Source organism: Centroberyx affinis, unplaced genomic scaffold (genome assembly GCF_046629955.1).
Source record: "Centroberyx affinis isolate AG114_WGS23_722 - 3 ecotype Tasmania unplaced genomic scaffold, CSIRO-AGI_Caff_v1 ptg005831l_1, whole genome shotgun sequence".
In the NCBI taxonomy this organism is placed as follows: Eukaryota; Metazoa; Chordata; class Actinopteri; order Beryciformes; family Berycidae; genus Centroberyx; species Centroberyx affinis.
Window position 1 is genome coordinate 14,386 of NW_027282956.1, and position 16,473 is coordinate 30,858.

The window sequence follows — 16,473 nt, forward strand, 5'->3', positions numbered from 1 at the left end:
CATGTGACCAGCTGGCTGGCTGGCAGGCCGAGGTGAAGATGGAGGAGCAGGAGAGGAGCTAGGAGAGAGGAGAGGGCTTTGTAATCGAACGGGGCCTTGAGTCGTCCACGTGCACGAGAACAGGGCGCGCACGAGCCCGCCCACTGAGCCCAGTCACGTGTACAACGTGCGTTCGATTGGAACGTCTGTAAACAGGCGACGTCAAAACTGCGTCAAGTTAGTCAGAGTTAGTCCTACATAAGACCGGATGTTACCGATTCCACCTTCAAAATAAAACCAAGATTTGTCAGAAAAACGGATTAAGTGCGTATTGGAGCCGTGGTACTCACATTGGGTAAGGGCTGATTCTGGGCAAAAAGCAACAGTTGTATTTCCAACTATCACACATTCCTCCTTAAATATTCCCTTTCTTTTCAATTTGGCACTTCGTATTACACACAAAAAAGTTGCAACCGTAGACTGTAACACGTGTTCGTCAACAAGGCTTTCACTTTGAAAGATTTGACCGGAAGTGTTACCTTTTTACCCTGACTAGCTTGCCACTGGTGAGGAGTCTAGGGGAGAGAAACCCAGGGAGAAGACACAGAACGCAGGATTAAAAGAAGCAAAGTTTAGGAAAGATAAATATCTGGCAACGAGGAAGGAAGAAACCGAACAGGTAGGCGAACTTCTGCCCTCGTTTGTCCAATTTATACTTCCGCGTCTGGGCTCCTGCTAAAGCGTTAAACATGGAGGTGAAATGTGGGTCCCATCATGAGGAGGCTGCACACAACACTGAACAAACAAGATCAACAACAACAACAACAACAGCAGCAGCAGCGGCAGCCGCCGTGCAGAAAAGTCCGTAGCATGCACTTTAAAACAAGGCGGGACGGTTGGCAAAGGTGACAGTGGAAACAAAAAGAGGATAAATCGAGAGCAGCGTCGTTACATGGCATCGGGCAGCAGCAGTGGTTGCTAGCAGCTAACCATAGAAAGAGAGGAGGGGGGGGGGGGGGGACTGCGACAGTAGAGGACAGATCAGTTTATCCAGGTCGTATTTATGTATTTATCTGCAGGGGGTTCAATCTGATTAGTGCACCGGGCTCCAGCTCATAAACTGATCCCAGAGCAGAAATAGGAGGCATCCATTTCCAGTGATTGCTCTTGTCATTTTCCCTATTTCTATATCACTGATGTTGTTTTTGTTTTTCTTCCAGGCATCACCAGCAACGTGCATCGTCTCCCCGGCTCTCCCCTGGCTCTCTGATGCATAAGGACACGCAGGCCTAATACACCATATCATTACAGTCACCTAGTGCCTCTTTACCTGCTAGATCTTTAATTTTTTTAAAAAAAAGTAGGCTTAAACCAGCAAGACCGACGAAACAGAACCTGCCATACAGATTTACCCACCTGCGATTTGTGCAAAAGTTCGATACGAGTAAGATTAAGCTCGGCACCCGAAATCAACAAAACCTATCAAACCTGCATCTGATTCGACTGAACCTCCACACTCTTCACCTCCTAAAGGCGTTCATCAGCATTCTTACATTCCTTCATCGAGTAAACCCGTCTGAAGAGAGCGACTGGCAGTACTTTGCACCATCATGGCCTCCATCACCCAGTCGTCCGACCCGGAGATCCCCGACAACCACAAGGAGAGCTGGCTGGCGCTGCTCTCCGCCGCGGAGGCCTACTGCCAAAAATCCGGCTGCGACCTGGCCATCCTCACAGCCTGCAAGAAGTTCCGGCCGCTGGCGTCGGCGGTGGCGTCGGCGGAGGGAGACGGCGTGAGGAAGAGGGAGAGCGGCGCCTTTCCCCGCAAGTGCGACTTCTCCTACAACGTGTGGGGTCAGGGGGCGCTGGGCGAGTCGGCCCGCCGCTACATGGACGACATCGCCGTGCTGCACTCCACCACCATGCTGACCGCCCAGAGGCACACGCGCCAGGCCGGGGGCGAGGGAGGGGCCCAGCTGGTGGTCGACCTCACCGCCGACACCCAGGGGGGGACCAGGGGGGTGAGTGGCCGCCCGCCTTCCCAGACTTCACCGTGGTATCTATTTATTTCTGATGTTAGCGTCCTGAATGTTTGTTGTTGTCGTCGCAGAGCCTGACGGGAGACGGCGGGGCGGGCGGAGTCAGCCCCAACGCCAGACTGTATTCCCAAAGCTACCCGTCCATCTACAGCGCCGGGGCCGGCACCGGCCAGGCCGGCGGGCAGAACGGCAACGGGGAGCGGGAACGGGAGCGGGGCGCGCTGGAGGAGGCGGAGCGGGGCAGGCAGAGGCCCGGGATAGTGGACCTGGAGGAGGAGTGCGAGGACGAGGAGGAGGAGGAGGAGGAGGAGGAGGACATGGACGAGAGGAGACGCAATCTGAACGAAAGCGCCGGTGAGGGTCGAATCCGGGAACCTGCACTTTTCAGTTGGTTGTGTGTTCATCGAGTATTGATGTGTTGTGTCTCTCTCTCTCTCTCTCTCTCTCTCTCTCTCTCTCTCTCTCTCTCTCTCTCTCTCTCTCTCTCTCTCTCTCTCTCTCTCTCTTCAGGCGTTTTCTCGATGGACGAGGACTCTCTGTCCCGCGACTGTGAGCCGTTCTTCGAGTCCGACGGCGAGGAGGAGAGTACTGACGGTGAGATGCGTGGGATGCGGATTGAAAGCGATGACATGGATGCAGGTCTGTGTGTTATCAGGATGTATTTTTTTAATGTCTTTTTTGTTTGTTTGTTTGTTTGTGGTAGGCTCGCTGAGTGAGGACGCCCCCCCTCCCTCTCGCAGCATGGCTGTGGGTCAGGCTGCGTTCTCGTCCCGTCACCCCCACCCCATGGCCCTGGCCCGCTCGCTGCCCGTCTCTGTGCCGGTGTGGGGCTACAGAGGGAACAGAGGGGCTCCGGGAGACGGCAACAGTGGCGAACGGGTCAGTGAACAGGAGCGTTTCTGGAGCGTTGCGTACAGTAACACACGTAACCATACAACAGTACAGACGTGGTTTGCATGTGCAGAGGTGCACCGATAACAAAATGACCAAAACCAAGTTACGACTCGATGTGCATTAAGTTATTCAGTCATTCTAGTATTGGCCTAATATAAAACAATTACAGGAATAAGTGCATTAACGGTGTTTATTTGTCATTTGATGAAATTATGCTGTGACCGATGTCTGTGACCAACAATCCTCAATCAAATAAACTAATAACAGTGTTAGATAATAGTAAAAAATAGAAAATAGGTTACATAACACAGGCTAGAGGATATAGCTTCTCATTGTTTTAGTCAGAGTAGGTTAATAGATAAAGAATAGTGTAGTAGGTTAGGCCTGATAAAACAGAATGGTATTCAGCCTTCATAGCCAAGACTGCTCTTCTAAACAGAAGCTGCTCTGCCTTTGAAGCAGCGTTTCCTCATTTTCACTTCAGGACACATTTTTTGCTCCCAGTGGAAAAGTTTTAGAATGAGCCGCAGCTCATGTCATTAATTTATTAATACCAGGACAACTTCATTTGCCGGGTCAGTGCTGATCCTAATACGTCAGATGCTGTCACTGCATCTAAGAAATTCTCACAGTGTGTTGTGTTTTTGAACTATTGGTGAAGAAGCAAAATGGGTTGTGGGAATTATGCTGGTGTGACGAGAGTAAGAGTAGATTTCATGAGCCTGGATCCCAAGGCAAGATAATTTGTTTCCATCAAACTGTCATTAAGTATAAACAACTTTTTTGAAATATTGCAAAAAATAAAAAGCAAATTCACTGTGTTTTCATCAGCTGAGTTGAAGCAACTTCCTGAATGCCAAAAAGCATCCAAGAGAAGAAACGAAACAGATAAAGAAAGAAAGAGGGAAAGGGCAAGCATGGTGGACAGATGTTTTACAAGTAACATTTCCAAAGCCACTTTTCATCTGTTGGGCAATAAAAATCCACCAGGGCTACGCCATTATTTATTCAAAGTGAGTTTCCATTGCTAATTTATGCATTATTTATTTGTTTTATTGACCAAAAAAAACATTTCTGCCTCAAGCGACTGTAAAAACATTTTTGTGAAATTGAGGACATCGATACATCATAATTCACGTAAACCTACCACCCTCGTGTTGCGTGCTGACACCCAGACCCTCCCTCCGTCCTGCAGGTGGGCTGTGCGGACCTGGAACACATCGCTGCCAGTATGAAGGCCCTGCTGGCCCCCGGAGCCAACGACGGGACGGAGATGTTCGGAGCCCTGCCCCGGCCTCGGCTCAACACAGGGGACTTCTCCCTCAAACACTGAGAGAGAGGGGCGCAGAGAGAGGGAGGAAGGGATAGAGGGAGATAATTGGAAAGAGAGAGAGAGAGAGAAAGAGACCTTGATTGGCCGGCAGACGTGAAGTATGTGACTCGAAAACAGTGTAAGAAAGCTAGTACCTCCATTTATTTATCACTAACCAAAAGTAACGGCACATGCTTCAAGGAATAACTGAGAAAAAGCGATGCTGTTAGAAACACTAACACCATTCTGAACACTAAACCCCTCGCCACTCTACACATTTCAAAACACTAGCTACTACACATCCTACAGCGTTAGGATCGGACCTCAGGATGTCTGCTTAGTGACCCGCTGCACTGACCAACATGGACACTAAAACATCGTGTATGACTAACTGACACTGCCAGTTGTTATGTACCTTGTGGGGCGATGCTTAAAGGAATAGGCTACACCAAGCTTTTGGGAGATTGGCCTGTTGGTCAACTTAAGGTAAGTGATGAGAACAGAGACACCAAAATCATCCATGTGTCCCCGGTAGATCATTAGCCCCAGTGCTCCATGCTAACACTTTAGCATTCACTATGTTGAGTGATAGTAGGCAGCTAGCGTTATGAGAACTTGTAGCTGCGCTAAAGCTAAATGGTTAGTAATCTGAAATTATATGTGGCTAAGTCTGGCAGTTTTGTGTCAAAGATTGGTAAAATTTACATTGAGTACAATCCAAAAATAACAATGTGTTGAACTAGTAGGGACTACTTTTTCTGTTTCCATAGGAAGTGGAGGTGGTGGGCAAAGGGAATAGGGCTAAAAGGGCAAAAAATTACTGCGCAGCAGATGAATACTCACATGAAATAGCTCCAAAAATACACCTGGCTACATCAGCTACAGTATATTGATTTAATGATATTTCATTTTTTAAATGTATGAATCTACAGGGCATATAATATAACAGTTAACTTTTTTATTACCAAAAGGTCAGTCTATAATGATAATGCTAACCACCCACTATCGCTCAACATTGTGTATGCTAAGAAGTTGGCATGGAGCACCAAAGTGAACGATCTACCAGGGACACATGGATGATTTTGGCGTCTATGATCTCATCTCTTAACAGCTAAGCTGCCCAACAGGACAGTCTCCCCAAAACTCTGTGTATTCCTTTTAATGGGGTGGAAACACAGAAATGGTTGGGTCAACATGAAGCTTGTGGCTTTTGAAAATGTGAGTGGAGGACGCCTGCGCCTCCCCATAACATGCCTATTTGTACTTTTGCCAATGAATGACTGACTGATAGAATGATTGTAAATCAATACTATCTGAGGTGTGGAGGACAGTATGATAATTTGCTCCAAATATCTTGTTGACTGACTGAATGAATGAGAAAGTGACTGCGTGTGTGTTTGGAAGAGAGAGAGAGAGATGGTTTGATTTGAAAGAAATGCGTCCATCTCCAATGTTTCAAAAACGGATAAATGTTCAGTTAAAGTACTTTTATGTTTCAAATAAAGGAGCAACACAACAGAATAATGTGATTATTTGAACATTAACACATTGAAGGGTGCAATATGATGGAAGGCCTCCAGGGGGCGCTGTGAGATCTGTGTTTGAATTACCAAAACTCCACTGACTCAACACTGTGTACTGTACCACTAATCCCTTAAAATAACCTTACATTTACATTCATTTACATTAATTCATGCAAAATCCCCTTAAATTAATTAGTTAAGGGAGTTATTAATGACCCCATCGAAACCCCCTCAATCACCCCTATTTTTTTTAATATGATGAAAAAGAGCCAGGAACTTTCTATTAATAACTCCTTAATAACCCTGTAATCCATGCACAAAAGGCATAAAAAAAAATCCTTAATTACTAGTATCTGAATTCAATAGATCCCTTAAAAACCCATGATACTAAACCTTAGTTTTTTCAAGCTATGTTATTTTTAATGATTAGATAATGTTTATGTAATGGAGAAATTAAGGACATTTCAGGGATAAAATTAAGGGGTTTAGTTTCGTAATACATGTGCAGCCTATGTGTGTAATTCAATGAACACCAGAAGATTTATATTTCAACACGATATACAGCAGCACACAAACAGAGTTGTTATTACACAATGGTTGTATTTATTCACTACATTCACATAAACACAAATAGAAAATGATATAGGCTCTAAAGTTACATAAGCATTCTAAAATACACGAAGTCCCGTACGTAACAAAAACGTACAAGACCTCGCCTGACTGTCCTACGCTAAATAAAATACATAAATAGATATACAATAGTCATTTAAATAATTAGACATCCTTATGGATATTGTCATTATACAGACATGAATAAGCTTTCCTCATGCATTAGAGAAACCAAAAAACAATCTGCAAAGATGTCATGATGCAAAGATCCTGTGCTTCAGTTCTGCTTTATAACTCCAACACTTGTTCCCCAAACATCAGAAGCTTTTTTCCTCCCTTCTGTCTCCCTGCTAGATTTAACACTCAGTTAACTTGATCCTCAATCCATTTTCCCTTCTTGCCTCTGCTCGCTACACCTTCTACTGTGTGTTACTGATCTTTTTTCCGGAGAAGGCAGAATGAATTTGTGCCGACCCAGAGCCCCGGTACGAGCTTCTCCTTGAAGTTGGTTTTGAACTTGTGAATCAGACGCACCTCCTTCTCAGCCTCTCCCTCCACCAGGAGGAACTTGATGATGCCGGCGGGCTGGTCGACGTAGATGCCCATGGTGGACCCCAGGGGGAGCTGGACCTCCACGTTCTCCCCGTTGTGCCAGACGTGGTAGCAGGAGCCAGCCCAGCCGGCGCCCCAGGAGCTGTCGTTCTCCCCGAGGCCACAGGGCCCGTCCTGGCCCTTCCGGCCCGAGTTCTCGTAGACGACCCCGATCACTACCCAGCCCTCGTAGTCCACCTCCCAGTACCCCCGCGAGCCCAGCAGCCCTTCCTTACACAGGACCTGGAGGAGAGAGGAAGCACAGGGCAGGGAAATTTGAGCTCCAGTGCCAAAGTCCCATGATATGACTTGAGAAGTGTGTGCAGAGTATACGGGCGCGTTCACACCAAGCATGTTTGGAGCGGTTTGTTTGAACTCTGGAGTGTTTACACCCGTAACACAAGGTTTTATGGGTATAAGGAGAAGGATGTTGACATCTGATTTGATCTGATAGCCAGCAGTTCCTCATGCTTGGAAAGTCTGGACTGGTGCTCATATTCAGCTATTTCTTCATGTGTTCTTAGCTGGTATGAACACCAGAGAAGGGAAATTATGCCAGAGAACACAGATGAGTCATGCACAGCTAGTCACAGGAACTGGAATCAGATTTATTTTGACTCCCCTGCTGCCAAAATCTGTGACTTGGCGGGATGACAGGTTACCAAAACTCTGTCCAATAAACAAGCTGCTTGTGAGTCCATGTGACTTTTGTTTACAAGCCCCTGTTTGCTTGTAATTGGGCAGTGTGAACCTAAATGAACCAAATACGCAAATTAAAGTAAACTTTTCAACTGTGGTTCGGACCAAAGAAAACAAGCCTTAGGTGTAGCTGAAACTGCCGTCTGGTCTACCTGTGGTGAGTGCTCGTATCTCTCAGGCCTGTTGGGATATGGGCACACTGCATCTGACGTACGGGCCACCTTGGACCCGCCCTCTGAGATCCACAGCAGCTTCTGTGCAGTTTTGTCATCCAGAGAGAGGGGTAACCAATCTGAGAGGACAGAGATGGAGAAATTACAAGTGGAAAAGTGCAACACTAAAGGTAAAGAAAGTGCAGATACGGATGGGATCAAGAGGACAGGGAAGAGCTAAGGAGCAGACGGCAAAGGACACAAGGCAGATAGAGAAAAAAATAGTGATATAGATAAGATATCCACAAGTCACACATTCAGAGTTCCCACTGGTCATGGGATTCCTGTAATATCGTGGAATTTAGAGAGGTGTATTCCAGACAGGGAAAGTCAGGGAATTTTATAAATCCTCTGGGGAAGTCGGGGGATATCAGGGAATTTTACAAACGGGTCATTTTACAGGAATATAGCAGAATGCATTTTACAACTTGCTTCACATATTAATTGCATTATATGGTAGTTTTCAGTCCAACTGGAGTGGAAATCAGACTGTTCAACATTAACATTAACAAATCTGGATTTTTAGATCATGAAAGTGCTCTAACGCAATTATGGAAAATCATGGAAAAGCCATGGAATTTTCCATCAGGGCCACTGTGGGAAACTCAATCAACTTAATAGTATTGCAAAAAGAAGGATTTAAAATGATGATCCGTAAGATTCTTGTTTTTCTTGATTATGGTGACACCTCTGGTGATAAACTGGCCCAAATTACTGTAAAGACTCAATGTAGACTGCTTTGTTAATTTCTTCTACCATCATTTTGTTGCATCCATAAGAGGATTTTTTTCCCAGGAAAGAGGAACCCCTCATAGATGTTTAGAACACAATGTAAAAGCTTTCATGAACTGGGTATAACTTGCATCACTATTGTATGGTATCAATCATCGATAGGGAGTAGGAAAACAGACATTTATTTATATTAAAAAGTTGCAGATTATTACTTTAACATCAAACAAATTGCAAATGTAGCTCCTAAAGGATAAAAAGTGGGCCTTACATTTAATGAAGTCTGCCCTGGTGGTTGGCTCGGGGATGTTCGGCTCATACGGAGGCAGCTTCTCTGAGGTGACGGGCAGGAGAGATAACAAGGGAATTAGAGGGAAATGCATTAAACTTCATCCTAAGTGGATAATCAAATTTACATGACACCACCTGTCTAATTTAATTTATGGGATCTCATTATCCTTTGGGGATTTACAAAGGCTTCCCAACAGCAATACACTGTGTTGCTCTTTACCTTCTGCAGCGCCGTTGTTTTTTCTTCCTGGAAAATAAAAAAAAGATAAAGCAAATGTGTTATTTCAGTGCAGTGTGCTACAGTTCAGACAGAGAGAGAGGAAGGATTGGATTGTATAGCAGAATAGCTTTACTAGGTTTGTGAGACAAAGGTACAAAAGGCTCAAGAAACAATTCAAGAGAGTAAAATCCAGCCATATCCAGTTAAAACCTTTTCATCTGTCTCCCTTCTCTTTCTCATCTTCCTTTGTCAGTGCTTCCTCCAGGCTGTCATTCATCTAAATCGTCTGCTGGTCTTGCACCATACAGTAGACTAGATCACAGAGGGGTATGCGCGCTATGTCGAGTCTTTTCTCTCAGCACTGATTCCTGCAGTTTCCCCATGCGGGCCAGGGTTTAGGTTACAGCATGAGGAACGCAAAGGCCTGCACTTAACATTTGTTAAGAGCACACATCACAGTCAGTGACAGCAGGGGGCTTGGGGGGGTGCCAGCTCATTCTAAGAATATACTTTGTGTATGATGCCGTTATTTCACACTGCTGAAGGCTTGTTTCTCTCAGCTAGCGTCTCTTAGTGGCGGGCCGTGTGTGAAATCTCTGTCGCTTTTCTTCCTCCTCCAGTCCGTCAGTGTGTCCTTTGACATTCTGAGAAAACTGGGATCTAATACCGGGCCGCTGTGGTCGGCCATCGCGCTCCTGGGCGGGGGATCGGCGCTCAGGTTACGGTTTCTCATTTGTCACCGAGACAACCTGCTCCTCAGTATCATCCCTCTTACTCACCTATCAGACAGTTACGTCACGGCATGCAGTTGATTTGGCCGTTTCCATGCCAATCACGTCAATGGCTGCCAAAATTAGACAGAACAGCCTTGATTTTCCTCAGCTCTGGTTCCATGTAAGAGTGATTCTAGCTGCGGTTTTCCTACAAGGCGAGACTGATACCAGACATTTCCTACTTAATTTGTGACATATTTGCTTATACTTTATGTCAGTGCAGACCTGGTGGAGTGGCTCATAGTTGAGAGTTTGCAGCAACTGCACCAATATCATTCTAGGGTCAACAGCATGCAGTAAGCCTTGTGGACTGTCACACTAATGCCATCCATTCATTATCTGTCATGCTTAATCTCAAGGTATGCTGCTGCTCAGAGGCATGCTTTGTTAATAATTTAGCACCTACAGTATGGCAAGAAAGGGAACAGGTGATAGAAGTCATTAAACATTTTCCCTTCTCTCTGACATTCAGTGATGCATGTGTCAATACACCTTTGCGCATACAAAGGAGGCGGGGTGACAGTGTTTGATTGTGGCAAAAAATATGCATAAAGATAACCCATGATATCCCTCAGTGATGGAAAGGTCTAAGAGATCATCCTAATGCTTCGTCTTTAGAGTCTGGGCTGTTGCAGTGATCCTGGGAACCCCGTGACACCAATGAATGGCTTTTTTTGTGGGTGACAGGTGGTCACTGGTCACGGCAGAGCAGCCACCCGTCTGTAAGGAGAGGGGAGTCAGCTCTTTCAGCTAGGATAGTCCGTCCTGGCTCCGGTCTGAGCCCGGGGGAAACATAACCTCTCCGGTCTGCATGGCCCACAGGCGTGGAAGAATCCCGACAGCATGACAACCGGGAGGAAAAATGTGAGCCTGTTGCAACATCTGCAAACATCAGATGTGAGTCGGGGGGCTGAGCGGAGCCAGAAGGCGTTGCTTTTCTTGAATCGTTTTGGCCAGGGTTTCTATTAAGTGTGGCTGATGAGATGAGAAGGGTAGTGAGGATGCCAGCAGTTGGCTGAGCTAACTTTAAAACCGTTGGCTTTTAATGCAGAGATTCAAGCCTCTGCCTTAAAAGCCCAAATTACTATGTGCCATTGGGCAATGTAATTAAAAACCTAAATATATATTACAGCTATGCAGGGGGCCATTATGTCAAACACAGTTATTACCTGACCCACAGCCACTAAGACTAGAAAATTTGTTAATTGACGAGGGAATGTGGGAATATTAATTGGACACTAGTGAAGCTTAGGATCCAATTGCAGACCAGATTGGAGTTTGGCTATTGTCCACATGTCCTTATTGACTGGGCAGCGTGCTCCACAGAGTACAGTATGTGACTTCAGTGTAAACTATGCGGATATACTGTTATGTACACAGAGGTGGGATGTAACAAAGTAAAAATACTTCATTACTGTACTTAAGTAAGATTTTCAAGTATCTGTACTTTACTCAAGTTTTTCTTTCACTGAAGACTTTTTACTTTTACTCACTACATTTCAAAAGAAAAATCTGTACTTTCTACTCACTACATTTTCAAAACAGACTTGTTACTCTCGGGAAATCATCAACTGATTTTCTAAAAAAAAAAAAATATTTTCAGCATCAGACAGCTTCCATCCCGGAAGCAGCTGATCAAGAGCCAAATGTGATTGGCTGCTTGTTCAGCAAAGTGACACCAAAAATTAGGGAAAGGGACAGAGAGAGAGAAGCAACACGAAGAAGAGAGAAGCAACAAGAGAGAGAGAATTAACGTTAGTGAATTCAGCCGCTAGGGTTCGGGTTAGTGATCTGAGCTGCAGACTCTTTCTCATCTGGGATTCAGAGGAACGCTCAACAGAAAACCAGTTTAGAACATTAGAGAACGACTTTTACTTTATACTTTAAGTAAATTTAAGTCCACATACTTTTATAGTTTGACTTGAGTAAAGGATTTGAAATGGTACTTCAACTTCTACCAGAGTATATGTATGTACATAATGCTGAACAACAGATGCAGATAGTATGAGGGAGGCGTGATTTGGCAGGAGAGAGAGGGATAGAGTGAAGGTCATATAGTCTTCATTGGAAATTGGTGGAGCAGAAAGAGGCTGGTGACAGATCACTTCATCTGTCTTTCTTCCCTGAACTCTCCCTTAAAGGAACAGAGCGGGTGAGACAGGGACACAGCGAAGGAAAAGATTTGCGGAATGGCGCTGGCACCGACGCGGGGTTCATCAAGGCATTAAGGGGAGTTATTGAGTCGGCATAAGGGCAGATTAGAAGACGGTCATTCTGAGAAATACTACACCGTGCGACAGACATCCAGCAAATAAAGTCATCTTCAAATCTATAAGAGTGCGAAGATGTTTCTGGCTCCTCTCTGAGCGTCTGGAGTCACCTTGGAGTGAGATATCAGGCCGGGGCGGCAGAGGTGAGGCGTGGACTGTATGTCGATCTGACAGCTCTCTGGCTTCTCTGTGGAGGTTAAGCCCCCGCAGATGCCCGTCCACGCTCAGCGGGATCAACAGCAAAGCCCCATGGAGATCCGCAGGAGGATAAACAGATACTCAAAAAGATTGATGGCCCGACATTACGGCAATAGAGACATGGAAGAGACATGGAATGGGACGGAGGTGTGAGGGAGAGGAACATGTGGGGGCAAAGGGAACGTAACAGAAAAACAAGGCGGATCATGAATAGTTCTGGGGAAGCGAATATGTATCTGGCCTTGAATATCAAGCCATACGAGTGAAAAATATTGAGCTGGCAGTTGTGAACGGAACTTGTGAAAGAGAGCAGAAGTTGTGCGAAATACTTCAAGAGAGTAATTTTAGAGGAAAGTACATCTAGGGGAATGTTTTGGACTTTGGTGTTGACCCACTCCAACAATTAGACACAGAGCCTGAGAGAGATGTGTAGCCAGACAGAAAGCACTTAATGATTCATCCCTCTGTGTACGTGCCTAGGAGGGCAGGCCAGGTCAGCAGATCCCCCCCGTCAAAGGTCAGCACCGGACCCCCCGATGCCACAGTGAGGAAGTTGTTTGTTTTGGACGATCGCGATGAACCCCCCTCTCAGTGGGACTGGCAGATCGGGTTCGAAACATCCCACTGAGACAGCGAGATCAGAGAAGCCACTGACAGTGAGATGAGGAGAGAGAAGGATGGGCGGAGGCGGCCGGGGCCTAGACTCATCCTTCTGGTTCCTGTTAAGTGTCAAAACCCCCTGGCTGGGAGCCCTGAAATGGAGATGGAAGGAGGGGGGGGGGGCATGGAGAGGCAGATGGATGTAGATTTTGGGAGAATTATTCTGGTAAAGGAAGAATTTAGGCGAGAGAAGAGAGAAGGAGGAAAGGCCTTTTGAAGTGGCTGATACACGAAAAGTGACTGAACCGTGAACGCGAACCCTCCTGTCAACACCCAATGCAGAATTCCCATATTAAGCATCTTATTCAATTATGTTTAGTGTTTTTTTTCATGCAACCAACATTAGCTAATTACATTAACTCATTAGACTTGCCGCATTTGACGCAAATTCAATCTTTCGCTACGGTGACTAAATAAACTTTTGATGGTTCTCAGCTCTGGTACTAATTGTGATCCTCGGGGAGCGGTCAGGGTCCAGAGGCTGGGAGAGCGGCATAATGTTACATAATGGCAGAACCAAACAGCCATAAATAAAACCGAGATGGGCTCTTACATTTTGGGACTTGAATTACTGTGCAGCATTTCACACTTCATTACTATGGGTGCCAGAGGAGGGATTAGTAACGTTCGGGATGGGAGGGGGGGGGGGTTATTGAGGCTATTATGAAATAGCGGACAGTGAGCATGGGATTGGAAATATCCAGAAGGAGCGAGAGAAGACATAGGGGACGATAAGGCTGAGTATTGAGCAATGACCTGTAGTGATGGGGGAAAGAAAGGGGAAGCGATGGGAGGTATGGTGGGACCGGCGCACCATGTTGCGTAGGAAGAGAGACCAGACAGACAGACAGACAGACAGACAGACAGACAGACAGACAGAAATGTGAGCTCTGAAATGGCAGAGGAGGCCGTGACATTGGAGGGAGCCAAGTAAGGGAGTGTGCAAATGCAGAAACACAGCGGCCTGGGGAGAATCTGTTTCATGCAGTTTGTTGAGATGATTAATGAGGTCGAGAAAGCTGGCGGCACGGGAGGTGAGGAAGGATGTTTGGCACCCAGCTGACATACGGGGACGATAAGCACGAGGTAACCTAACCACATCAAATAAACAACATGAGAAACACATCATAAATTAGTAATAAAACACAGTGACAGGCGGCAAAAAAAGTGAGGTGCAGTTACAGTACGTCTTTAATCTATCTATAACTGAGCAAGCAAACAAGCTGCGAGACATGCTGACTAGAATGTACAATTTTTATGGGTGAATTGTTGAAGGCAGACGGTACAGAAGATTTACTCCATGTTTGTTCTGAATAGTTTACACCAGCATTTCTCCAACAAAGAGCAGTACTGATGTTTCTCAATGGAAAACTTGGGCATTCACAGATGACATTTCACAGATAATGAACAAATGAGAACAAATAGGAGGACCCCTGGTATGGGTACGATAGGAGTTCCTTACTTAAAAATGCATTTTTAAGTAAGAAAAAAGATAAACAGAAACTGTTTTAAAAAGAACTGGTTTGACTGAACAGTGAGCGAAGAGGCCACAAGGCATTAGGCAATCGAAGGCAGAAAGTATCATGAATTGCAGTCACAGTCACCATTAATTATCCTGCGTTTCGAAGCTGTATGAACATGCACACCCCATGCACAGCTATTTTTAAATATATATTTTAGTATGTATGCCACAGAATCAAAAGCAGTCAAAAATATAAATGCCGTACATCCCAATAAGCATAGTTGGTACCACTTCCCTGAATGTGGCTACTGTACTTTATGCAAATAGCAGCTGGCTGTAAACTAGTTTCAATGAGAAATGCTAAATAAAGAAATGATGCTTTTGCTCCCATGGCTCAGAGGATAATGTCCCTCAGAGGAGCCCATAGACATTCAGGAGAGGATGGTTTCTTACCCGCTTTATTAGGCACAGGCATGATTCCCTTGGTGCTCTCAGCGCTGTTTGGCATCAAACTCTAAGGTCTTCGCATGTGATACTGCCTGTGTCTCTCTGGAGGATCACTCTTATTTACTTCCAAAAGAATGGGGAGGGGTGTGTAGGGGGGCGATGGGGGGGGGGAGGCAGGTTCATCAGGAGGAGGGGATGTGCGTACGTTTTGGTTGGATGCAACGCTTACCCGAAGGGATGGTCCTGACATCTGAAACTCCTCTGACTTCAGTGATCCCCTCTAGGGATCAGATAGATGGAGACAAGCAAATACCCAGTATATCCCAAGTATGCAATCTCATTTACATACACATGGACCGGGCATGTGTGGGAGGCGCACGCCCAAAAACCGCGCACGCACACATTCATGTGAAAAGGGCGTTGCAAAAAAACTTAACAAACATCCACCTACTAATGGAAAGGGGATTCTGCAGCCGGACGGGCAGGGGGGGGGTCAAAGGTGGAAAACGCATCTCTGGAATATTTCTAGAAAGTGCGTTGTGAGCATTCACATGGTGTGGGCTCTGCACTTTGTTGTGTCACCGTAGCAACATAACCTCTCTTGACTCACAGGAACTTGCTATTGAACTCTGGCCCAAGTAAGGAAGCAAAGAGCCTTGATTTTTAAAGCTCTGAACAACTGTCCCTGACACAAGCTACAGGTGCTTGTTTGGGTATAGGGAGAGCAGGTAGTCAGGATTTAAAAGGTAGCAGCCAGCTACTGACTGGAAAGTTGTCATCGGTCCCACATATCATCCATCACCGCTACCATAAGTGCTCTTTGGCAACGAACCTGCGGGTGAAGTGAAGTGAACTGCTGGTGTGGTCAGAGGTCGAAAATAACAGCTTGTAACTACACTGCTTGAGCAGATTTTTTGGCAACGCTGCTTTTCAGAAGTCTCTATGTCTACTTGGGCAATCTGAAGTGTTGACTTCCGCGTTTATACGCTGAGTATATTTTATCTTTAGTCTCAACAGTAAGGACTACTGTGAGGTCTGTCGTTTACATCCTGGCTTTTACCTCACACATTTGATAAAAACATGTTTTTTTTTTAATTTATTAATTTTTTCTTCTATATATTTCAATGCAAGATAATATTTTGTAAGTCATTTTCTAGACTAGTACCTTTGTACAACATGAATAACATTCAAATTTTCACTTAAAAATAATGGTAGTTCTACTAGATTCAAATATTTTGTATATACTGTATGTGTCTGTGTGTGTGTGTGTGTGCGCGTGTGTGTGTGTGTGCTCCCCCATATTCAAAACTATGACAGTGTCACCACAATTGGATAGGAAGCAATACACAATCCTATAATCACATATAATCACATATAATTGCGATCGCCTTGAATTTTTACACTTGCGAACATAAGCAAAAGCTAGAAACCAGAGAGCAAGTAAGGATGTGTAACTGTATGGAGATATTAAGAATCAAATGGCAAAATTAGAGATGGGGACCCAGAGTGATTATCTGGGGTGGGTAGGGTGATTTCTGGTTCAGAATTTCAGGTACTACTATGTC

General features: G+C 45.3%; 2 protein-coding genes across 2 annotated transcripts; one reads left to right on the forward strand and one right to left on the reverse strand.

Moving 5' to 3' along the window:
• Window positions 1-526: 526 nt before the first annotated feature.
• Window positions 527-5,733, forward strand: akt1s1 (AKT1 substrate 1 (proline-rich)). Its single transcript, XM_071547338.1, has 6 exons — window positions 527-658; window positions 1,200-2,000; window positions 2,090-2,372; window positions 2,529-2,612; window positions 2,722-2,897; window positions 4,108-5,733. Exons 2-6 carry the CDS (start codon window positions 1,590-1,592, stop codon window positions 4,243-4,245), a joined length of 1,092 nt encoding a protein of 363 aa, XP_071403439.1. The 5' UTR covers window positions 527-658; window positions 1,200-1,589; the 3' UTR covers window positions 4,246-5,733.
• Window positions 5,734-6,363: 630 nt separating this feature from the next.
• LOC139667864 (tripartite motif-containing protein 16) lies at window positions 6,364-14,985 on the reverse strand. Its single transcript, XM_071547339.1, has 5 exons — window positions 14,915-14,985; window positions 9,099-9,125; window positions 8,859-8,921; window positions 7,799-7,938; window positions 6,364-7,190 (listed from the first exon to the last, which is right to left on the reverse strand). The coding sequence occupies exons 1-5, from the start codon at window positions 14,967-14,969 to the stop codon at window positions 6,786-6,788; spliced, it is 690 nt and encodes a 229-aa protein (XP_071403440.1). The 5' UTR covers window positions 14,970-14,985; the 3' UTR covers window positions 6,364-6,785.
• Window positions 14,986-16,473: the final 1,488 nt, after the last annotated feature.